At 33.7% G+C, this 25,320-nt stretch overlaps 2 protein-coding genes across 2 annotated transcripts; both read left to right on the top strand.

The window, feature by feature from the left end:
- The first annotated feature begins 607 nt into the window (after positions 1-607).
- Positions 608-17,473, top strand: LOC134727938 (uncharacterized). The gene is made up of 5 exons (XM_063592335.1): positions 608-1,047; positions 2,498-2,811; positions 14,874-15,026; positions 15,937-16,325; positions 17,320-17,473. Exons 1-5 carry the CDS (start codon positions 906-908, stop codon positions 17,471-17,473), a joined length of 1,152 nt encoding a protein of 383 aa, XP_063448405.1. The 5' UTR covers positions 608-905.
- A 476-nt stretch (positions 17,474-17,949) lies between these two features.
- LOC134727937 (uncharacterized) lies at positions 17,950-20,582 on the top strand. Its single transcript, XM_063592334.1, has 3 exons — positions 17,950-18,110; positions 18,464-18,670; positions 20,361-20,582. The coding sequence occupies exons 2-3, from the start codon at positions 18,467-18,469 to the stop codon at positions 20,580-20,582; spliced, it is 426 nt and encodes a 141-aa protein (XP_063448404.1). The 5' UTR covers positions 17,950-18,110; positions 18,464-18,466.
- The last annotated feature ends 4,738 nt before the right edge of the window (positions 20,583-25,320 follow it).

Here is a 25,320-nt window from a genome sequence, read left to right as displayed (position 1 = left end):
AGTAACGCTTATGATTTAGCCCAAATGTCTTGCGTCCTTTTTCAAATGTTTTTTTCATAGGTTGAAGACAACTTTATCGTATATACTACTAGTAATTCTTGAATGCCAAAACATTTTACCTGTAAATTGTCGGTAGATAAAAAGGTGTAGACATCCAAGGAATGTGTTCAGAAATGTTTGTCTTAAAACAGTGCTTTCCTTCAAAAATATAAATTATAAACATATTTCATATTTTCATAATTTTTGCAAGAAACTGTGGACATTTCTATAATTAATGAAAAAATATTTCAACATGTTCAAGTTTGCTCTTCAACTTCGTACTTTATTTGGCCCTTTTTACTTTTTTTAGATTCGAGCGTCACTGACGAGTCTTTTGTAGACGAAAAGCGCGTCTGGCGCAAATACTAAAAGTCCTGGTATCTATGATGAGTTTATTTGACAAGCGTTATCTTCGGTTGATCTGTGTTTTATATGAAATAATAAGGGAATTTCCGACAGGTGAAACACTTTTGATCTAAGACTGTTGTACAATTGTGAAAAAAATTTAAATGTCAGTTTAAAGGCCTCTTAATATACTAGTACTTTGATTCTGTACTTCCTGGTTCGTATACGTGATACGGTCACGACAGCACCAGGAAGTTTGGTCTCTATACGTTGTCTTTTAAATGTAAAACATTATAACAAGCACCTTAGAACCGGATTTAATGATCTTGTGATTTAAACTATATAAAAATGAATCATATACCATTTAATTTATGCACAGAAAAGTTGTAGAAAAAAACGGGAGTCGATTGTCAGGTTGTTTGCTAAAGAGCTCCTAATTCGAGTTATCGTTCGTGGTTTTTAGAAGATCAACCTATACAGACTTGTTTTACAAAATAGATTCTGAAAATAAGAGATACAATATGGAAGCATTTAAATTTGTGTTTTTGTTTTCATTTATTCTACTTGTATCAGGGATTGAACTAAACAAAGATGAACACGCAAGACATCGTAGAGCTGCAGGGGACAATGTTGCCGAGATGGACGAAATTTCAAGAAGCAATGGTAAGCTTAATTGTACATATAAGAGGGGGATTAGACCTTTATTGGGACTCCGGGATCGGGTGTTTTTAAGCTCGGGATTTCGGGATTGACCCTTTCGGGATCCGGAAATTCTTTTTCCGAATTTCGGGATGTCGGGCATTATATGTATTTAAATTCGGGACCTTGTGATTGCGTGTTTTTAAGCCCGGGATTTCGGAATCAAGACCCCCCCTTGTTTCACCTCATGTAAAATGCATTTCTTTTTCATTTAGACAGAAATACAATATTTATATCATCTTCATACATTTAATTCCTCTCGTTGTGTTATACATTGTAATTAGTTTTCATTTAATATTTTTTCACATTTTATCCTTTTTTATCCTTAACCACCTATTAAGAGGAATAAGTCCGAAGAAGACGATTTTGTTTATCCTGTTTGACAATACATTATAAACCCATATTTTAGATTCTATACACCTTGATATGTAATGTTGATGTCCAAAATCATTTGTTGTTAGACACTATGTCTAAAATTGAGAATGGAAAATGGAAGTGGGGAATGTGTCAAAGAGACAACAACCCAACTATAGAATAAAAACAACAGCAGAAGGTCACCAACAGCTCTTCATTATGTCTGCATCAATTTTTCGAGCAATCAAAATTAATGATTGTTCAAGATTTCTTAATTAGCTCTTTCCTTTCTCGTATTGCTGTTGTTACCTATCCCTTTATGACCATGATGACTTCACCACCTAATTTCAAAACTATTTCATTTTTTGCTCTTTGGTCGGGTTATTTTTACGTCTTTTTAACACAATCATTCCCATATTCAGTTTTATTTTATGCTCCAAATAGGGGCATAATGTTTTTCGGCCTGTGTGTCCCTTTTGCTAATCTAATTGTACATGTACGTTGGTTCATTAGTTAGTCTGACTTTTCGTTCTTTCGTTCTTTCATGCACTCGTTCGTCCGTCTGTCCTGCTTCAGGTTAGAGTATTTGTTGAAGGTAGTTTTTGGTAAAGTTGGAGTCCAGGCCTCATGGTCATAAAACTTTCGAGCATGATTTTTGTACTCAGACTCGAAAACCAAGCAATCAAATTGCTGGATTTCATGTTTCGAGCATGATTTTTGTGCTCCGAGCACTGAGCAAAGTTTTATGCCTTCAAGGCCTGACCTCAATTTAACGATCCAGTGCACATAGGAAATGATAGTGCGAGTGCTATCCATTATAAATTTTAACATTTCGTTTGTCAACGGGAGAAATTTCCAAGAATTTCTACACGGCTGCCTTCACTGAAAAATAAGTTGTCAGTTGGTTTTCGACTTGTGAGTTTGAATACACTTTTGTACATGTATGTTTCTCCCCTTTTTTTTTTTTCTTTACAGTTGTCAAGTTATTAATAGTCATGAATATATAAAACTTTAATATACACAATACAATCAACATAAAAACACCATTGAAATTTTTCAGAAGTTTACAAGAGGATGAGAAGTCAGCTGAGTTTGTTGGAATATTTGATCGGTCAGAGAGGACCTCGAATTCATATACGACAATTTATCAACTGGGATAAAACCATAGTTATTGACAATTTGTTTTATGTTAAACCAGCAACTATCTGGGAAGTAGCACGAGTGATAAAAGCTGCCTCTATGACAGGTATTCATGTACGCGCAACGGGTGCCGGACACACTAGGTCACCGTTATACCCCGACGAAGGTCATATAATGATGGACGTTCGAGCCCTCAAGCGTCACGATGGCCCGGACATGGAACTTCACAAACCTGTAAGGATATTAAATTATATATCAATATATTAAATAAATAAATGATTGGGAATATGTTAAAGTAATAAAAAGTCAAGAGAATTTCAGAACGCAATTTGGTTCCGAACAATATCTATCACGCTTTGTGCATGCAGACTCCACGCGGCCTTCACGTGATTTTACTATTTTTAGAATAATTGCATAGTAACCAAATGCACTTGATTCAACCTTTACTAATTATGCAACATTTTTGACCTGGTCGTGATTAATGTCCTATAATAAGAACCCATGCAGCTTTCACCTGATTCTCTATTTATAGAAAAATGTCCGAGTAACCTGTCCATATGAACTTGATTGATTCTTATCATGTTATTTATATGGAGCGCCTAAATAAATATCTTATTAACAGAATTTATAGTGTCAGAAATTATATTAATTTATTTATGGCATCTTAAACTGTAAATGCATACTATACGCTTTTATACCCCAATATAAAAAATAAAGGCTAATAGGGTGGTAAAGTATAAAGAAATTTTAACAAAATAATTAAACAAAAATAAAGAATACAGACCAATGACATCATAATGGGAAGAATACAGAAATTCGCAACTTCCATTGAAACACTCTTTAGGCAACAGTTGCTATTAGCTCATTGGTGAAGGTCGAAAATGCTTCATTTTACATATTTTTTAAAGCAACTTCTAAATATAATGTATTTGGTTTCGCTCATTGTTGAAGCCCGTAAATGCTTCACTTTTCATATTTTTTCAACAAATTCTAACTAAATATAATGCATTTGATTTTCTCATTGTTGAAGGCCGTAAATGGTTCACTTTTCAAATTTTGCTGTGTCCATATCGCAGCCATTTTGACCTTTTTCAAAAGAGATGTCAAAAACATTTCACTTAAGTCTAATATTCTGTCAGAACATGCTACTTTTACGTTGTTCCCCCAAAGGTTTCACTTTTTTTGCTGCATGCAAACTCCAAGCAGCCTTCACTTGATTTTCAGAATTTAGAGATTAAAAAATCCCGATGTATCCGAGTATTTAAGAACAATCCCGAAACAACAGAATGAACTTTCGTCAGGCTTTATTATATTATATATCAATATACTAAATAAATAAATGATTGGGAATATGTTAAAGTAATAAAAAGTCAAGAGAATTTCAGAACGCAATTTGGTTCCGAACAATATCTATCACGCTTTGTGCATGCAGACTCCACGCGGCCTTCACGTGATTTTACTATTTTTAGAATAATTGCATAGTAACCAAATGCACTTGATTCAACCTTTACTAATTATGCAACATTTTCGAATAATTCACTAGAAAATATTTCAATAGATTCTAAAATTTATATTGTAAATATACACACTGCAGTTATTAATAGATAAATAAAAAAATAACTTGTACCCTTTAATACATCCAATCACAGCGTTCTTAAGTTGACTTCCTTCGCCCTGTCTTGGGTACACAAAAGGCCAACCTAATGCTGGGAAAATGTAATAATTCCGTTTTCCCTATACATCAAGCATCATGAAATTGAACATTATGTCCAGAACTATACGAATGAAAATGATAATAGATCCAAATTTTATTCAGATTGTACTATAAAGAAACCGAAGGTTTTTTTTCGATTTATTTACATAAACTTATTAAATCAGCTGCAGCATTACTATTATATATAGACCTTCATTGCATAAAACAATGGAAATAACATTGTATATTGATATAAACGATCAAACTTGTAATTAAGGTGGCTCGGCCCTTTAACAATGCGCATATTTTGACGCATGTTTCTTACGACGAGTGCCTTGGAAACGGTCGCTTTCAGGGGTCTTCTCAAAAATAGCTTCGACGACCTTGGAACGCGGGCGTGTATGAAAGCACCCTTGACGATGTAAACAAGTGTACAAAACGTTATTCAAAACAGGAAATACGAACGGTCAGAAATTCAGAGTGCTTTCTTCATTTTTTGCATAAGAGTCTAAAAGGAGAGAAATATACATGATTTAAGCATAACATTTGAAAATAAAAAGAATATATAAATACTGACAAAGTCACATGTATGACGTCGACGGTACCGCTTCGCTCCAAAAACGCATTATCATCTTACACGGTCGCCCCTTGAGTCCGTTCGTACCATATTTTGAATTCACTTAAATACCGGTTGAATTAAATGATGTCTTCGAGATTTACTTTTGAAATTTGTTTGCCAATGACGCAATGAATAACTGTAAACAAATGATAGCGATGTAAACAACTGCATGTCATCGTACAGCTTTCAAAACTGACAGGTAAAACCCGTTACGTATGCTTTAAAGGCGTCGGGGCGGGTTCATTTTCAAGCTATCCGTTTGACGTTTTATAACAGTTTGTTTCTGTCATAAATCTCTGTATTTCCAAGTATTTTTAGGAGTTTATTCACGATTACGCGATATATTTCTACACTGCAAACATTTTTGATAATTATAGTTTATAAATATATTTTTATTTTCCCCTAAACAAATATTAACATGCCAATTTTCTAAAAGATTTAATACTTGACAGGCACACCTAACATTTTCATTTAAAGATTTGTTTACCTTATCAAAAAATTAGCACGAAAATCTTCTGATAAATTTTCTCGTATCACAATTCCATGAGTTCCTGAACACGGTTACACGCCATTATTCCGACAGCCCATTAGTCCGACAGCTCATTGGTCCGACAACCCAATAGTCCGACAACCCATTGCTCCGACAGCCCAAAACTCCGACAACCCACAAGTCCGACACTTACGGTATCAGGGTAAAATAAAATGTGTATGTCTGTATTATTACTTTTAGATATGTAATAACCTATTTTAAGAAATAACCTCGTTTATTCCATATTGGTGTTATTTTAGTAGGTTTCTCTATATGAATTTGATTTTGAATCAAAAAGCATATTCACCTGAGAAAGTGTTATTCACCACGCTAAACGTCACGCGCTTTTACATGCAACGTTATGGTTAGATTTTTCATGTAAAATTTGTTTTGGTATATACATGTATGTTATTCCTTAAATACATGTTCTTCTCTCGGAATATAACGATAACTGTCTTTTAATTTGTTTCGGTAAATATGGGGTTTATTTGACTTTTGAAAAACCGATATTCACTTTGGCCGTCGGCCTCAGTGAATATCATTTTTTCAAAAGTCAATAAAACCGCATATTTATCTCATCAAAAGACAGTAATTGTATAATATATAACATAAGGCTAGGGTAGTTCGCATACTTTCTATATATACTCAATTCGAAATCTGTATATAGAATACAACAGAAAAGAATATGTCATTTTCCAAATTTAAGGATCTTAAAGAGCATATAAACCAAGAACAACCATTGATGGTACGAGCTATTGATGACATCCCGCCCAAACATTTCGGTAGACAGGAAGTATTTTAGTTGTGAATCTGAAAAAAGCATCACACAGTATAACTGACTTATATAAATCTTGAAATCAAATTTTAGAAATAATGTGACGATAATTTTCAACTCTGCTGTCACATGAGAAATGAATTTAAAAACGTATCACATGCCATAGCCGACTTCAATAAACCTTTCAGAAATCCTTGTAATAGAGTTCATGAAAAGATGCAACGAAAATATTTATGGGACGAACTGACGGATGGACGGTTAGACGGACGGACAGACAGATGTAACACAGTCTATCCCCACTTTTTCGAAGCGGCGATCTGATGATTGGGTCAACATTCATGACATTAAGACATTACAATACTAACATGATATAATTATCTTAATAGCACTTTAAGCCTCGGTCACAATCGGAGCCAAGACAAAATAGAAAAAAACAACTTACACATTGATATCAAATAACAGTCAGTATCAAGACATGTATCATAATTCAAAAGAACTAACATATTGAATGTATTCATCATTCCCCCTCCCCCCTAAATAGTAAAGTGTTCTTGTGTTAACAAAATTTATCATATTTATCGTACTTTTTAAAGTTCTTACATGTGCTAGAAATATGGTGAAAGAGTTCCTCCCTCAAATTATTATGAAGTGAGCATTCGATTGAAAAATGACTCCCATCCTCAACTTTATCAGCTGTACAAAACGATTTTTTTAGTATCGAGCATTTTCAATTCTAAATGTAATGGAAGAGCACCGATTGTGAATTAACATATGACCTACCTTTCTTAAAATCAATAATATCTAAATATTTGTCTTCTTCTTGAAAACATTCTTTAAATGAAAAATAACTGTCAAGTTTCCAACAAAACACATAATGTAAAATTTTTAAAATTAGACAAAATGACAAAGACACAATCAGGACAAGAATGTCACACATTGTCTTAAGATTTTTTACTAGTTTATTACTGCACTCATTTTAATTGAGCAGTCAAAATGCGTTGACTGCATATTTTGGCAACAAAATTAATTTTAAAAAAATCAGATCAGTGATACAAGGAGAGAAAGTATTGCGACCAAAGAGGGCGGGTAGTGTTATCAAACTCTAATATATTTATTTAATATGTAGTTATAATAGTGGGGGAAACATCACTCCCCTGATACGCGAAAAGGGGGATACGAAGATCTAGCTAAGTCTTAGATGTATGATTTTTTTATTAGTTGTTAGTGGCTTTGAACTACAGTGCTTTCAGATAACTGCGAATACTCTTAGATATGTTCCTAGTGTCTTTTTGTTATCAGGATGTAAAAGTTCCTGGTCACATTCATGTGTATGTTTATCCATCTGATGAGTTAAGCCTTTTTCAACTGATTTTTATAGTTCGTTCTTATGTTGAACTGTTTTTCCACTGTCCCAGGTTAGGGGAGGGTTGAGATCCCCCGTTTACCCCCCCCCCCCCCCCCCCCCCCGCACATTATTTATGCATGTGCCTGTCCCAAGTCAGGAGCCTGTTATTCAGTGGTTGTCGTTTATGTGTTACATATTTGTTTTCCGTTCATTTGTTTTACAAATAAGGCCGTTAGTTTTATCGTTTGAATTGTTTTACATTGTCATATCGGGGCCTTTTATAGCTGATTATGCGGTATGGGCTTTGTTCATTGTTGAAGGCCGTACAGAGATCTATAGTTGTTAATGTCTGTGTCATGTTGGTCTCTTGTGGATGGTTTTGTCATTTGCAATCATACCACATCTTCTTTTTATAAAGAAGGTAGAACGAGACACACATGCGAAAACAATAGCGAACTAGGACAGCACAGACCGGTAGTGGACACACACACAACGAAATATTAAGATAGATAAAGTACCTTCACACTTAAAACAAATTTGGGACGAGGGTAAAAACTGAGCAGTTGCCATAAGCATGTGTATTAACTCCAATATACTGAGACAACTATCCCGCGTGGAAAAATAATTGTAATCAAGACGGACAACCACACATATCATAAAGAACGGAATTGGTCTTTTTAAAGAAAATTTACCAATACACATAAGAAAAACGCATTGTCGGAATAATGGGCTGTCGGAGTAATGGGTTGTCGGAATAATGGGCTGTCGGAATAGTGGGCTGTCGGAGTAATGGGATGTCGGAATAATGGTTGTCGGACTAATGGGATGTCACCATCAATATGTCAACCGAGTTCAAATTAAAAAAAAAGAAGGCACTGGCTACGGTTACATATGGAAATGTAACAATAATAAAAATATTATTGTTACATTGGAGACTAAATGCCGGAATGCATGGTTGGGTAAGGACCTGATTAATAACGAATGCAACAATAACTACGGTTACATATATCGTTATTGTTACATGAAAAACAGCAATGTACGATGGGAACAGCAATATTTTGGTTGGAACATGTTGTGTAGTTTCATGTCGTCTTTCAATATGATCGCATTACCGATGTAACAATAGCCAGTGCCAAAAAAAGAAACATCAGCTTTAAAACTTAAGTAATTGAATCAGAGCAAGTGTTATTATAATAGACTAATGGATCCAGCAACTTATTTCACTAAAATGATTATTTGTTTTCCTGCAGAAATAAAATGACATTTTAATAATTTGCTGTTTTCCGCTTTTTCATGAAGATGAAAATTGATCAATCGGGGCCGATCCAGCCATTTTAAAAGGGGGTTCCCAATCCAGGACAAAAAAGGGGGATGTTCCAACTATATTTCCCCATTCAAAAAAGCATTGATCGTCCAAAAAAGGGGGGATCCAACCCCTGGAACCCTCTCCCTGGATTCACCACTGTTAAAAGTAATCGGGACTGGCCTAGTCACTCCGACCTATGATATAATTCCTCAATACTGCATGCTTTGCGGAGGACCGCCAAATTTTTGGTTTCACCATGTCGAGATTTTGCTAGGAACACCAGCAGCGTGTCGGGCAGTCACAAACACTACTCAAGACTGTATATATAAAAAAATCTATACTACTACTAGGTTCAGGAAAAGTTGGGATGGTAATTTTAAAACTCCGCAGTACACAGGAACGCTATATTAGCCGGTGATGTTGGCAATTAAACTTTAACTTCTATCTTAATTTTTGACATGCTTTTTTAAAAGGTAAGCTAATTATATATAATAAGGAAAGTTCTTGATTAAAAAAAATATAGTGGAGTGATGACATTGCGGCAAAAAATGTGAATGACAATTTTGTTTGTGAACACTGGTTTGATCTTACCGTGGCAAACTAATCATCGATCTATGCGTGATGATAAAAGGAGATGATGTTTTTTATTTAAAATATTGAATTTTAAATTTGATCTTTGGTGGATAGTTGTTTCATTGGCGATCATACCACATCTGCTTTTTTCATATCGTATGGTTAACATAGAAATATGACTAATCTGACAGATAATTCCTTGCTTAGACAGAGTGTTCATACAGCTGAATGTATACTTACGAAGCCTCGTAGGGTCAAAAGGGGGAATTTTGCCTATACATGATCATACATGCACCAAGCATAATCATGATAATTGTCCATTCATTTTCTTATGGCAGTCCATATATCTAGCTCCTCTTACTTTGCATAACTTTCATAATTGATACTTGTCTGTATGTTGAATTTGCATCCGTATTATGCTTGAAATATTTGCCAGTGACCATTCAGTATGCACAAATTAAATTTTCCATTATGTGCAATATATAAAAAAAGGAATTTTTGGAACTTTTAATTGTTTGACTATGTGGTATATGGGTTTTTGGTAATCGTACGGGGACAAAATTGTTATCTTCTATGTAAATTGGTCTCTGGTGAAGAGTTGCCTCATAAACAATGATACCCCATCTTCCTATTTTTATACCCCACGCAACCAAGTTGAACAGGGTACAATGTTTTTGACCCGTCCTTAAGTCTTGTTTCTTGTCATCACAACTCCTCTCACACCGCCCAACAGGATTTCATGAAACCTTTGTAGATAATAAGGGCCTATGTAGTTGTGCATATCGACAGGAAATTATGATTCAATTTTTTTTTTCTTATACCATTTTTTTCTTCTTATTTTATTTCTCCAGTGACAATGTGGGGACTGACTGCTAAAGCGGGGCTGGCTTCAGTTATTTGCAATATAATCAACCAATGAGCCCGTAGCATATGTCGGACTCTCTAACAATCATCCCATCAACCAAATATTTTGAAACATATTCAGAATTCAAGAAACAGACAAATCCATGAAAATGAAGTCAAGTTCAGATAAACCTTACAAGACCAACATTTATTTTTTCGTTCATTATTTGGACATAAAATCACCCATTAGTTTTCTCATTTGAATTTTTTTAAATTGTTCATTTGTCATTTCAAGGGCAAGGCCTTAAAAACCAACTATGCAGAATATAGGTTTTACTCATTGTTGAAGTCCTAATGGTGACCTACATGTATAGTTATTTCTGTGTTATTTGGTCTCTTGTGTCTCATTTACAATCATATCCTCTTATTTGATATTTTAATTTGTTATAATACATTTAATAATCATTTCATACACCAAAAATACATGAAGATGACCTATTGATTACACAATATAGCATATTAAAAGAGCATACTGTTGACCAATGAACCATACAAATGATTATATGGTCAATGACAATTGACATAATTGTAAATTATTGCACACAAATAGTTTATCTACCACATGTACCTCTTAGTATTTATAATTTTTGAGTATATGTCAACATGTTGACGACGGACAGTCAATGGTATACCATAATAAGTACTGAAAACGGGCGTAAAAAAAAAGGCTCAACTAAATAAAATTTTTGAAATGTTATTGATTGTATTCCTCAAATGTCTATGAGATCAAATTTATAAAACATTTATTAATATTGTTAATTTCAATGTACTAGTTTACATGTAAGTATTGTTGCCATTTATACATCATGTACATGTACAATCATTAGCTGATCAGCTCTATATTTCCATTATTTTTATTCTCCTTCACTTTTTTTTTTTTAAAAGACTCAATATATATATATATGATCTGTATTCATCATTGGGACAGTTAGGTGAAGTAGGTCCTTTTGATTGGATTTTTTTTAAGGATTTTGACAGCACTAAAGCATATACATGTAGCTTCAATTTATAGTTGATCTTAGCTCCTCAAGTGGGTTGTGGCAACACATATTGCATATACATGTAGAATGTTGTTCTTAAGTTTCAGCACTTTCCACATAGTTTCCGGTTGCAAGACTAGATGATACTGACTTCTCATAAAATTCTGTCAGTACTTTGCCAATAGTTTCCAAGTAAAGTTGAACATTCCAAGATCACTCCTTCCATTTGCATGTACATGTACAAATGTACTTGCAACCTGAAATTAAATATAAGAGTAATTCTGTCAGAAAATCAACAATTTTTGACATTCAAAAGCATATAGATGTAGACTAATTCATAATGGGGAATGTGTCCATGGGACACAGATGAGCAGCCGCTTGCATATATATAAAGAATGAAAAGAGTGACACCACCCAAATTTGTACTTGATCTGAGTTTTGTTGTAGTAAGGCCACATTTAAAAGAATGTCTGTTTCCCCTCCCCCAGGGCTACCCTTTGTAAACAGACCAGGAAGGCAGGTTCTTTTTTTTTTCTTTTTTTTTTTAACTGGATGTGATTGTCATAGCATGGTCACATGAATGGTTTGACTTGTCCAGTCCAGGCCACTCATCAGTTGTTTGTGCTTATTTATTTAGATTATCAATCCTTCTGTTTTCAAGCACTTTCCAAAAATGGAAACAAATTATTTTCAGGAAAAAAATAATTTCGATTTATTTGTGGAAAATAATTTTTTGACCTGGGGGCTTATTTTTGACCCGGGTGGGCCGGGTGAAACAAACATATTTTTAATTTTGGCCCAAGCATTGCATATAAGTTTCAGAACATTTATATTAGATGGAGCAAACTTGTGTTAAAGAAAGGAACAAAAATTTAGCAATTTTTCAATTTGTAAAGGAGCATAACTCTAGAAAAGTAAAAGCTACCCCACCAAAAATTCAAACTTGATACGCATGTGTGTTTGTTGGTAACAAGCATATATATGCATTAATTGTGTATTAGTTTAATAACATTGGTAGAGGCAAACTGAAGTTAGAGAACAGAAACCAAATTTGGGACGTACATGCAAGTTTGATAAGAGTAAGACTGACAATGCAAGGGTAAAACTTAATACCCTAGCTGCTGCTATGCCGTATGGTGTAAAAATAATGAAGAATTTGTGGTGATCAATAATGAGCAAACAAAATATAAGTACATGCACAACAAGTGTAAATAGTGATTTTGTTTCTATAGATTGAATAAAGACTTCTTGCTGTTCGGCTGCCTTCAAATTTGAAAATGCAAGCAACTCAGTCCTCATGAAAAAATTATGCGGAGGCTTTTTGTACCTTGTTTGGAATATAGGATACACAAATTTTGTATTTATTAAAAAATACTATTCACAAGTTATGGTAAACAAATTGTGATTGATCAAGACAAACCTTCAATAAGATGTATTGCCTCCTACTGTAGGGGTTATCATTTACAAATTAGGCCAATGTTGTATTCTCAAGAAAACAAACAAGTCAATCAAACCCCTTGCGGGATGGACAGGGGTAAGGAGACAGGGGAATGAGGGATCAGAGAAAAGGGTTATCTTGGAAATACATTTTGTCATTTCAATTTTGTATTGGAGCAAGGAGATGGAAGTATTGAAGTATTGAAGTAAGAGGAGAAAATTTTAGAGTAAAAAGGAAGGGAAATATAGTTGGGGCTATGGAGTAGGAACTGTCCAGGGAAGTTATGGGGTATCCCACATACATGTGACCCTTGCTTGGCTACGAAATTAGATATTACAAATGATTAATAGAAAAGACTAATTCATTGACACTAACGGTAGCGTAAAAATGATACTTCATTAAGTTCATAGTAGATGTCATCCTCTCTTGTTCGGTCGTTTGCACACGGATATTTTTCAAAACTGGCCAGACATGTTTACAACTTGTCAGTAAAGGGTAAAAATACTAAAATAAACACATAAATAAGATACCAGCTATAACGATTAAACATGGAACAGAAATTGAGCCCGTGCAAGGTTTCAGCCGCAGTGATTTTCAACAGTAGCGAGTATTTTGAGACAACCCCCAAGTTTGTATTTTTCGTGATACTGATAACATTTGGCTGCCTAATATATCTAAATCTATGTTTTCTTATGTAATAACTCTACCTTCATCGTTGTATATTCGCCACAATGTCTGTTATGCATTTACATGGTCGTATTCATCAATTTAGTGTGCTACTCGGCTAGGGCGACCTTGAAATTCCTCTGGTCCGATAATGGCGCCAAATTAGAGGGAAGCAACTCGCGCCAGACAAAATTACCGTATTTCACCAAAATAATCAAAATTTCGCTTTTTGATAACAAACAGTCATACGATAACCACATTTATATTCAGCCATCGTTAATTGATATAATTACAAACATAATTTTATTAAAGCCATCAATATAAAATTCACAATTAAGTAATTAATGGAGTACATTGAAATCAGACCGTATGGGGTAGAGGGGTTAAACAAAAGTTCGTAACTTTTTTAAAAGCCTGGTGACCCCCATTTTTTTTTACCTTAAAATGCTCCAAAAGTTCATAGCTTTGACATAACTGTTTTTAAAAAAAATCTACCGGGAAACTTTTACAAAAAATCGATTAAATCAATATTTTTTGCCTTAAACTAAAATTAGAAAATGCATAATTTAGACATAAATCTGAAAATAAAAGGATTTTTAAGTCAAAAACAACCAAAGGAAAGGTTTACATTTCAAATTCTAATGTTTTTTCACATAAAAATCATACGGACTTGGTTTTAAAAGTTTTAGAATTTGATGTAACCGTTGTTGCTAATAGGATGGACATGTTTGGAAATAGGGTCAAAATCGCACATTTCGCTTCAATTTGAGGGGAAAACGAGCCTGGTGACCCCCTTTTTTCTTTGCATTTTTGGATTCAGCATGAAAAAATCTACAGAATATGTGAAAATAAAAAAAATCTACCGGGGGTCACTATTGGGGTGAGCCACCTTAAATAAATAAACTTTATTATATTATTACATTCTGTAGATTCATAATTTTTCGCTGAATACAAATTTCATTCATTTCGTGTGTAAAGGTGTACAACGAATTTAAATGTTTTAAAACGAAGTATAAATTTTCTACAGGCTTGTAAGAAGACTAAGCCAACCAAATGAATCAATACATATTTTCTCAACCCACAGTAGCTAATTCTTCAACGTTTTAACATCGTACATTGCGCTTTATCTGAGCGGTTAGAAAACAAAATACCGATACGAATTTGTAGGATTTATACAATTAAAGATTACGATAAACCAATTATGTTTTGCGTGTAGAAAAATAACGATAATATGTTAATTGAGATATTTTACTGCGTCAATTAAATTAAAAAATTGCGAAATTCAAACAAGACTAGAAAGGGATAAACGCGAAAATAAGTTGGTTTTCAGTATTGGCTTTTTATATTGATCAACACTACTGTTCACTTTTATTATTGTTATTTCATTGGGTAATTCACTCACTGAACATTAAACTCTATTGTGTGTTTTGATAAGTTATTCTATGAAATAAAGTAACATATCTTTTCAGAACCAAGTGAGGCCATATTACACAGTCACAGCTATAACTGGTGTCTATGAATATGATTTAAACGATTTCCTAGTGAAGAATGGTTTATCAATGTTATCACAACCACTCAATGTAAACGAAACCGTTGGTGGAATGTTGGCATTGTCTACACATGTAGGTTTGATAAAACGACAATTTAGTCCAAAGTTAGGGGGCACAACTCTACAAAAATCACTGGTGTGTTTATGTCAACCCTTTCTGATGAACATATTCTAAGAATCTAACTTACAAAAAGTATTTTACTTTTTTTTCACACAAGTGCGATTAAAAAAGACAATGATGAAATTCGCTTGTACAAACGCATTACCGATGTAAAGAGTTATATACCTTAATCACTGTTTACCACTTTATTTCTTATTCCTCGTTTATGCGCAACAATTGAGATGGATAGACGTATTTCAAAATGAAAGTGTTGCAATGTAAAAAAATGAAAACAACACGTTATAAATTTCATGCAGGAACGCTCAAAGCCAAATGGTTGAAAGCCAAAACTCTATAAGTACTTAAAACAGTTGAAAAATAGATTGCCTGTAATTTTTTTTTAGCCCAATCCATCTAAGGCAACAACCATTGGAATTTTTTTTTGGGGGGTTGCTATGAACTTTTTTGGGGAAACAAATGGGTTTTTCCAATTTTTGGAGAAAATCGAATAATTTGTTAATGACCCTGAGAAAAAAAATAATGTTTGTTTCACCTTCAGCTGCCACTATATGTAATGCTAAAATTGAAAGAAATCAATTGTTTATGAAAAAGTTGCACAGAAAATAAATCTATAGCCTCCCCCAATCCCACCCAGATAACTAAATGGTTGCTGCCTTTAGGTAACGAGTTTTGACAGATAGTCCACCTGTTTATATTGATACAATAAAAGCACAAGGAAGAGCCATCTCTCACATAAGTTGGAATGAAACCGGAGAGATATGTTACCCCTCTATGGTATAATTTGTCTTGACTCAAATAAATGAATTTAAATTGACATAAACGAATCGATTTTAATATTGTTCTTTTGACTGATTTTTTTTAGGGATCAACTTGGAATGCTCCGACTTGGAGTGGCTATGTTGTAGAACTGAGGCTTATGGATGCCCGTGGTCGTCTGCGTAGATTTACCATTGAGAGTCACACAGAATTAATGAAAGCTCTCATGTGTAATTTAGGGATGATGGGAATAATGTATGACATCACAATCCAAGTGAATGGAACTCTAATTGCCAAAGTACAGAATCAGTTCGTACCTTTAGAAGATTTGTTCTATAATCAAACGAATCTCAGAGAAACTGTGACGTCACACTTTTTGACAGAAATATCGTGGTACCCATTCAATTCCGTCACACAAGAGGAAGAAAAGGTCTTTCTTCATAATAACACAGTTCTTGATTCGTGGAGAGTCGGAAGAGACCTCGTATGGCTAAGGTAAATACTTAAGGTGGTATGGGAGTCTAAAATAAAAATGATAGAATTTGTTCATACTTTGTCAAAATGTAGTATCTATTGATACATGTTCAAAAATATTATAAAAATGATAGGTCACCGCGCATTTTCTCAAGCTACAGGTTGTGACAAAATGACAAATTTTGAATGGATTATACAGGAAAAAGCACCATTTTGGGAATAGAAACTAAACAAAATGATAGAATCGTATAATAAATTAGAAAAAGATAGCTTTCAGACAATGCTTTTAGAATATCAAAAGAAAAGATAGGGTCACCGTACGTTTTTTCCGGCTAAAAGACAAAATAGGAAAATTTCATGTAGAGTCCTTCAGAAAATGCACTGTTTTATAGTTACCTCCCCTTAAAATGCCAATTTGAAAATATTCAAAAAACAACCAAAAATAATCTACACTTGTAAAAATTTAATATTTTTAAGTTATATTCTTATAAATGGATTCTTTTGAATGAAAATTCACATTAAATATTGCATTCCTGCATCAAATTTTCCTTACTTGATAGAAAATATGGACCTTAGGTTCTCTGTTTTTTACAATCCAAGATGGCGAAAGACACCCATACCACCTTAAGTCTGATAATCCAGTGTTTCCTAAGTTCATATTCAATTAAACGGATGATGAACGATGACGAATGGCAATAATAATAGTTTGTAATCATTATCTCAAATAAAAACATTGCCATCCACACTGATCTGTGTCCACACTTTTGATTTTATCATGGTCGATAACATAATTAGAATGATACTTGATAATATAACAGCGATTATTCTTTTCATAAATAGACATTCTGCATGCCAGAATATATGTTTCGCATGTAACAAAGTATAGATCATTCTGCAGTGTCAATTGTATTTTTTAAGAACAAATTAAACTTACGTGCAATACAGTCTTTATTCAATCGTAATGTCTGAATTTGATTGTTGCTTTCTTTTTATTAATTTTTTGGTTTATTTTCAGAACAATTGTTTTAGTTGACAGTGTACCAGATGGTTATACTATTAAAGGTCCCGGGTTTTTACCAACTGGCGGATCTCTTTCTGGTGGAAACATAACTGGAATTCTCCGTGGAAAGGCAAGTGAAAACTTTGACTATAATAGAATTCTTTCATAAGGACAAAATAAAATGATATGTGTGTTTCCTTTTACTTCTTTGAAAACAAAAGGGTAGGTAGGAAGGGATTTTTTTTTCACACCGAGTCTATGGGAGCGTAATTCTGACTTAAACAGTGCTTATAGCAAAATGACAAAAAATACTTTAGGGTAGGCTGTTTCTTAACTTAAAACATAGAGTAGGTAGGGCGAAAAAGGAAAAACACATACTGTTTTAATTGGCCTGATGTAAGAAACTACCACATTTTATTTAGTTTAAACAATATTTGATTGTTTCAAAAGTGTGCCACAAATTACAATTGTATAATAAAAAAAAACACGAGATTCGGAAACAAGAAGAACTTGTATAAATCCACCACAGTTTTTGTTGATTAAAGTTTGAAATCAATCACTGAGATCTTTTATGTCAGTTTTACTAGTTTTGTGCGTTAATTGCATATTTCAGTATCTAACCAATTTATATATATAACTTATTTCAGGGAGCTTTAGCTATAGCAAAGGAACTTCCGTCTATTAGTTACCATTATTTAGTGGATGCCTTTCCTACCCTGAATATACCAAAACACGGCTCAGAAACCAGTGCAGCATTTGTACTTAACATTGATAACCAGTTTTCACGACCATTTAGAGCATTTCAGGTAAGATTAATGTATGCTTTATATTCAATCTATTTTCTACACCAAAGACATCCGTTGCGTTTAGTTCTAATTGTTTGAAACTTGCGACACAGTTTCGTTATGGTTAATATGAATTAAAAAAAAATAAGAAACGGCTACAATTTGCAGACATACAACCATGGTGATTCCTTAAACTAGAATGATACATGTAGTACCTAAATCGAGTTCTTTGCAAAAAACACATTGATAGATCGATTAAAAACCATAGAATGTGTGCATACACTGTTGTAAATAGTGGAGCAAAATAAAAATAACATGGATGTGAAAATGTGAAGTTCTATGTATATGTGATGATTATTTTCTCTATTTCATAGTTCATGACAGAAAAGGTGGAACGTCAGATTAAAACTATGGGTTCGTCACCTCTAAACGCTTTTTTGCCGAGATTTCTCCAAAACATGGACTGTTTGTTGTGTTTTGGGAACAACGAGATTAAGCAAGACGACGATTCTGGCCGTTCTATGGTGATTGACTTCCTAGCTCCGCCCACACAGTTTGGATTTTATGACACAGCAGCAGACGTAAGTTGAAACATTTCCTTTAACTGAATTTCGCCGTTTTAGAATCTATTGCATTCGGGTAATATATTCAAAAATCACACACCAAAACGTTGTCATAAGTTTAAAACATCATAAAACAATAACAAGTTATATCTTTTTGGTTTATGAACAATGAGATTACCCATAGACTTTAGATTCTTAACTTTCAAAAAGATTCACAAGTTTATATCTGCGGATGAAGTTGAGGTAACGCGGGGTTTTGGATTCTCATATATTCTATGTATAATTTTTGGACTAGTTTGAATCTCGGTCTATTTCTGTAATTTATTCTTACATACTTTTGATTTTTTAACCCTGTATGCGTACATTGCCTATGTAAATTTTAAAATTGTTTGTATGCACATTGAACGACAAATTTATGTGACGTGTATAATTTTTCTGACGTCGGACACTCAAGTAGATCCATGTGTTCGTGGATAGGTTTTTGTGTCCTGTTAAATTGTTCCTTTTAAAAGTTTTGGATTCTCATAAATTCTATGTATAACTTTTGGACTAGTTTGATTTCTGTAATTTATTCTTACATACTTTTGATTTTTTAACCCTGTCTGCGCTCATTGCCTATGTAAAATTTAAAATTGTTTATAATCCAGGTACTTTGGATAACTATTGTATGCACATTGAACGACAAATTTATGTGACGTATATAATTTTTCTGACGTCAGACACTCAAATCAATCCATGTGTTCGTAGATAGTAGATGTTGTTGTGTCCTGTTAAGTTGTTATACGATGATGACTGATGTTCCCATATTTTGACTATTTTATTGATTGTGACTGTTTATTTAACGCATCATGTAAATGTAACGGAATTTGATGAGACTGTTATTAAAGTGAGAGGGTTAGCGCTATAGAAACAGGTTTAATCCACCATTTTCTACATTTGAAAATGCCTGTACCAAGTCAGGAATATGACAGTTCTTGTTCATTCGTTTTTGATGCGTTTTGTTTTTTGATTTTGCCATGTGATTATGGACTTTCCAAATTGATTTTCCTCTGAGTTCAGTATTTTTGTGATTTTACTTTTGAATATTAATTTGCTTTTTTTTTTAGAATCACGTGAAAATCGAAAAGGTCAGACTGGGACAAGCCTCTTTTCAAAGTGGACACACCTTCTTAAAATTCTCAGGATCGGCATCTGAAATTTATTCAAATTATGAAGTCAAAACTTTTAAAGTATGAAAAAAAATAAAGCATAAACAAACTAAAAAAACATGGCGGAGATTCGCCTTATCTTAAAATTACAATGTTATAAAATTAATTAAACAAAAAAGACATCTATAGTTGAAAGTATACGACTTTCAATGACACATTGTGACATGCTCTAAGTAAACAAAGTCTTTACATGATGCATGGTCATTCCTGGCTATCAACCGCCCGACAGGAATACCAAAGCTAACGTGAGCGTTTGTTTGTCTGTGTAAGATGTATAAAACGGAGCCACAGCTTAAAAAATATTTAAAAAACCGTAAGCTAATAATTTAAAACGGCAGGAGCGAGATTCGCCCACTTCAATTCCATCAGTAGACCTCGAAAAGAACAGCAGAATAACCAAACCAAATTGAATTTTAAAACTATTTAATGGTCACTTCCAGTATGTCTTATATTTTTTTTTAATAACGGTAACAAGTATATATTTTATTTTGGAATTTCAGTTTGTTCACAAATTCCGTCAAGAGAAAATAAGACCACACTGGGCCAAACGTCACACAGATATTCCTGGGATAGTGGACATCATAAAAGACACATACGGAGATAACATAGACAAGTTCACAAAACTCAAATTTGATTCCGGAATAGATCGATGTGGCATCTTCATGAACAAATACTTAATGGAAATTTTTGGACGTCCTCAGAATTATTTCAAATGGTGTTAGAAGCATGATTTTGTTATTAGTTGTTGATGGCTTTGAACTAGCTGTCAGATAACTACGAGTACTCTCAGATCTGTTCATTGTGTCTTTTTGTGTCGGGATGTATAAGTACCCGGCCACGTCCATTTTTATTTTTTGTCTATCTGATGAGTTAAGCCTTTTTCAACTGATTTTTATAGTTCGTTCTTATGTTGTACTGTTATACCACTGTCCCAGGTTAGGGGAGGGTTGGGATCCCGCTAACATGTTTAACCCCGCCACATTATTTATATATGTGCCTGTCCCAAGTCAGGAGCCTGTAATTCAGTGGTTGTCATTTGTTTATGTGTTACATATTTGTTTTTCGTTCATTTTTTTAAATAAATAAGGCCGTTAGTTTTCTCGCTTGACTTGTTTTACATTGTATTATCGGGCCTTTTATAGCTGACTATATGCGGTATGGGCTTTGCTCATTGTTGAAGGCCGTACGGTGACCTATAATTGTTAATGTTTGTGTCATTTTGGTCTTTTGTGGATAGTTGTCTCATTGGCAATCATACCACATCTTCTTTTTTATATTAGCTTTAATTTATTGCTTTTTTTTTGTCTTCGATCTATAGAATATTGTGATTTTTCTTTTTTCTTTAAAAAGTAAACTTGTTTTTCTCTTATATGGTTTATACACTCACCTCACCTCACATATCCTCTTCATGCCGGTCTGCATTTACGGCCCATATGGTTTATACATCATAACATAAAAAACTTTTTGTTTCCATGTTATCAAGAAAAAAAAAGAGATCTTTTTACCATTGACACCCAATGATTTGAACTCTAAAACACGTTGTACGAAGCTTTTAATCGCAAATACTCTTATATATGCTTTTAAAATTATTATATACATAAAGTGTATAATGAAACGTTTGTAAATTCTAAGATTTTTGAGTAATTTCATACAGATTATGTTTGTGGTAACTAAGGTTTTACTGTTCATTCAGGTAAATGTGCCATTCGTCTCAACTCGGCGAATTCTACCGAGAATTGCCGAATGGTAAATGTGCCATTCGTCTCAACTCGGCGGAATCTACCGAGAATTGCCGAATGGTAAATGTGCCATTCGTCTCAACTCGGCGGAATCTACCGAGAATTGCCGAATGGTAAATGTGCCATTCGTCTCAACTCGGCGGAATCTACCGAGAATTGCCGAATGGTAAATGTACATCTGCATGTAAATAACGTGTTTAAAAAAAAAGAGAAAAAAAGCAATAATAGTAAAATATACTTATAAAAAAGAAGATGTGGTATGATTGCCAATGAGACAACTATCAACAAAAGACCAAAATGACACAGGCATTAACAACTATAGGTCACCGTGCGGCCTTTAACAATGAGCAAAGCCCATACCGCATAGTCAGCTATAAAAGGCCCTGATAAGACAATGTAAAACAATTCAAACGAGGAAACTAACGGCCTTATTTATGTAAAAAAATGAACGAAAAACAATATTTAACACATAAACAAACGACAACAACTGAATTACAGGCTCCTGACTTGGGACAGGCACATATAACTTGAAACTGCTGGCTTGTATAAATTGGTATAATTTTTGTAATTATATTTAAAGTGTTTATAGGGTTCGAAACTTCCTTGTTTAAAGCAAATACGGTTGGAAGGAGTGGTTTGAAAATATGATCCCTTTAAAGAATATTACGTGATGTCCTTTTAAATCACTTTGATACACTCCTTTAGATACTTGTCAACTTAAATAAACAAGTTTTCTTTACTGTGTGATTCAGTTCCTGGTTCATACCCGAATTGAATTGAATTGAATTGATATAATCTTATTGAAGTATTAAAACCAAATGTCCTGAAGAATTTAAAACTTTTTGCTTTAGCGTGCATTCCTTTTGGTGGGTTTAGGCCGCTTTCTAAAATTGTAAAATTTTCCGTCCACCTCACCTTTACTATGATTTTTTATATTTTTTTTAATTTTTTTATCTTTAATAGAAAATGCATGCAGCTGTATCAAAATGTTTTAAATGAAAGTTCGTATGATTTAAGAAGTCAAAACAAAAATAAAAAACACGATTTAAAAAATATTTCGATTAAGATTAAAAATATAAAACATATGAAGGAAGATTTTGTTTAATTGCATATTAGACAACTCTCCACAAGAGATCAAATGACAGAAATCTACAAATTTAGGTCACCGTATGACCTCCAACAACGAACAAAGCCCATAACGCATAACGTGTCAGTGTATATAAATGTGTGAGCATACAGTGTCAGTGTATATAACACATTTCAAATGGTTGTTATCCTGTTTTCTGATTTCATCAAAATCATCTGAAAAATGAATTACTAGTATTTAAGAGTTTGTATGATAACATATCTCAAGGTTTGTATACTGTTGTCTTTTTTCGCTGTTTTTGTTCTTTGCCATTATTTTCGATTTGTGAGAATTGATTTTCCTTTTGATATCTTTCGTCTGGTTTTTCTCTATTGTGCGGGTTAATTATGTTCAATGTTGAAGGCCGACCGGTAGCCTGTAATTGTACACGTATTTGTCCCAGCGTCATAAAGGAAAGTTGGCTTGCAATCATACCACATATTATGTCGAGTATACAGTGTATTTCACCAACACGTGCTTATCAATAGATTACGGTTCTGGAAATGATTGCACATACATATAAAAACGAACACCACATCAAAGAAAAACGACAAATCCAGTACATGCTCAGCAAAACCAGAGACATATAATATAAGAAGATGTGGTATGAGTGGCAATGAGACAACTCTCCATTTAAGTAAGTCACAATTTGTAAAAAGTGAACCATTAAAGATCAAAATGCGGCCTTCAACAATGTCCATTGGCCCACTTAGCAGCTAGCTAAAAAGAGACCAGTATTATATGTCTCTGGCAAAACAAACAAACAAACAAAATGTTTTTAGTCTGAAAGGCACAGTATGAATTGCGACAAGAGCTCAATGGCGCAAAAGAGCCCAGAAAGAAACCATTAAAAAAACTGCACACACCTAGTTCTTTCATTAAATATAACTGAACCCATAAATCTGTACACATATAATTTATATTCTCTTTTCGAGAAAACTTTGATCGTCATATTTAATGATGTAGTCAAGACACAAAGTGGTCAAACATTCCTTGTTCAATTAAGCACTGAAAAGTATATATAAATAGGGTACTAAGTAAATCAAATTATGAAATGACACATATTTTAAAAAATTTCAAAAGCAAAATTCAAACATGTGTAACTGTAGAGTTTTTGACAAAACAAGATAGCAGATCATAATCTTCGAGCTACACGGTGATGTTGTTAATAAAGCCCGTTAATACAGTTTTTGTCGAGCCTGCGACTTTTGTCGCAGTTAGCTCGACACATGGATATTGACGGCTGCGGCGGCGGCGTAATTAAATTACTTAAAAGATTTCGAAAAAGGAAAACCTAGATGTTTCATACTTTGTATATATATATATATATAGATGCCTTATGTTACGAAGTTTCCGTCTGTCATATGTCCATTGTCTTTGATCTCATTTTCATGGTTCAGAGACTACTTGAAAAATTGTTAAAATGAAACATTCACATATTTAAAAAAAAAAATCGAAAGACAAGTTGGAATTCCAAGCCTCAGAACTATGAATCCACGCGGCAATGGTATCTCACTGGACGATAATGTTTTGCAGTTCAGTGCATGGTTAGAGGCAAATTACAAGTCATGAAAACGAACGTCCTTGTATAGTTTTTTCTTAGGACATAGCGATATATTAACATAATAAATGATAATCCGTGTATTTTAATAAGAAGCAGAAGTAGATTCAAATTTTCATCAACACCAAAAGCCTATAAAAATTTTGGAAATTGCCTCATTATGAATCGGTAATATGCAACTGGTCTCCCAGAAATCGCCTTTTGATGATAATGTTGTTGCTGAGTACTTAATTCTATTCTTCTTATTCGATTTCGTTTTTGTGGTTTGATGTTTTCTTCATTCACTACGTCACACACTGTTGGTGGTATATTACTGTTGTTGTGGGAGATATTTTTAAATTGGATTGGCCGTCGCATAACCAATGGTTGTCCTTGCAAGACTGTCAAACGTATTGGCGGCAGTATACGGTACGTCTCATGCAATTTATCGCCCTCAAAATGAGCCAAAGAAACATTTTTATTCCATACACAGACATATGGACTATATTCACACCCAGTTTAAAAATAACGAGATGAGGTATGATTGCCAATGAGACAACTGTGCACTAAAGTTCAAATACTAGTACAGTGAGTGTAAGCAATTATAGGCAACCGTACGGCTTTCAACAATGAAAAAAAAAACCATAATGTATAGTCGAATTTAAAAGGCCACGACAGGAAATATATAAAACAATTCAATTAAGAAAACTTAACAGCCTAATTTATAACATAACAATAAGCGAAAAACAAATATGACAGACATGAACCAACGACAACCACCAATCTAATTAAAATATTGATCTCTGATTACGTTTACTACATATTTTAATTAGATTGCGACAACCACTGAATTACAGGTTTCTGACTCCGGACAGGCACATAAAGCATGTGGCGAGGTTATGGATGTTTGTGAATGCTCAATTCTCCCTCTAACCAGCGACAGTAGTGTTAAATCACAAAATAAGAACAACCTATAAAAATCAGTTGAAAATGGTTTAACTCATCAAATCGATACACAGGAGTTTCCTAGGCCAACAAAATGATGCACAATAGTT

This window comes from Mytilus trossulus, chromosome 8, assembly GCF_036588685.1.
Source record: "Mytilus trossulus isolate FHL-02 chromosome 8, PNRI_Mtr1.1.1.hap1, whole genome shotgun sequence".
Classification (NCBI taxonomy): domain Eukaryota; kingdom Metazoa; phylum Mollusca; class Bivalvia; order Mytilida; family Mytilidae; genus Mytilus; species Mytilus trossulus.
Note: the sequence above shows the minus strand (reverse complement) of the source record. Positions and strands in the feature narration are given on the sequence as shown.

What these genes read in the sequence shown, in the direction of transcription:
- LOC134727938 (XM_063592335.1), top strand. Translation starts at nt 906, where the DNA reads ATGGAAGCATTTAAATTTGTGTTTTTGTTTTCATTTATTCTACTTGTA. An exon ending in ACATGGAACTTCACAAACCT is followed by an intron (nt 2,812 to 14,873) that starts GTAAGGATATTA and finishes ATATCTTTTCAG; the next exon opens with AACCAAGTGAGGCCATATTA. An exon ending in TGTTGGCATTGTCTACACAT is followed by an intron (nt 15,027 to 15,936) that starts GTAGGTTTGATA and finishes GATTTTTTTTAG; the next exon opens with GGATCAACTTGGAATGCTCC.
- LOC134727937 (XM_063592334.1), top strand. Translation starts at nt 18,467, where the DNA reads ATGACAGAAAAGGTGGAACGTCAGATTAAAACTATGGGTTCGTCACCT. An exon ending in TTTATGACACAGCAGCAGAC is followed by an intron (nt 18,671 to 20,360) that starts GTAAGTTGAAAC and finishes TTGGAATTTCAG; the next exon opens with TTTGTTCACAAATTCCGTCA.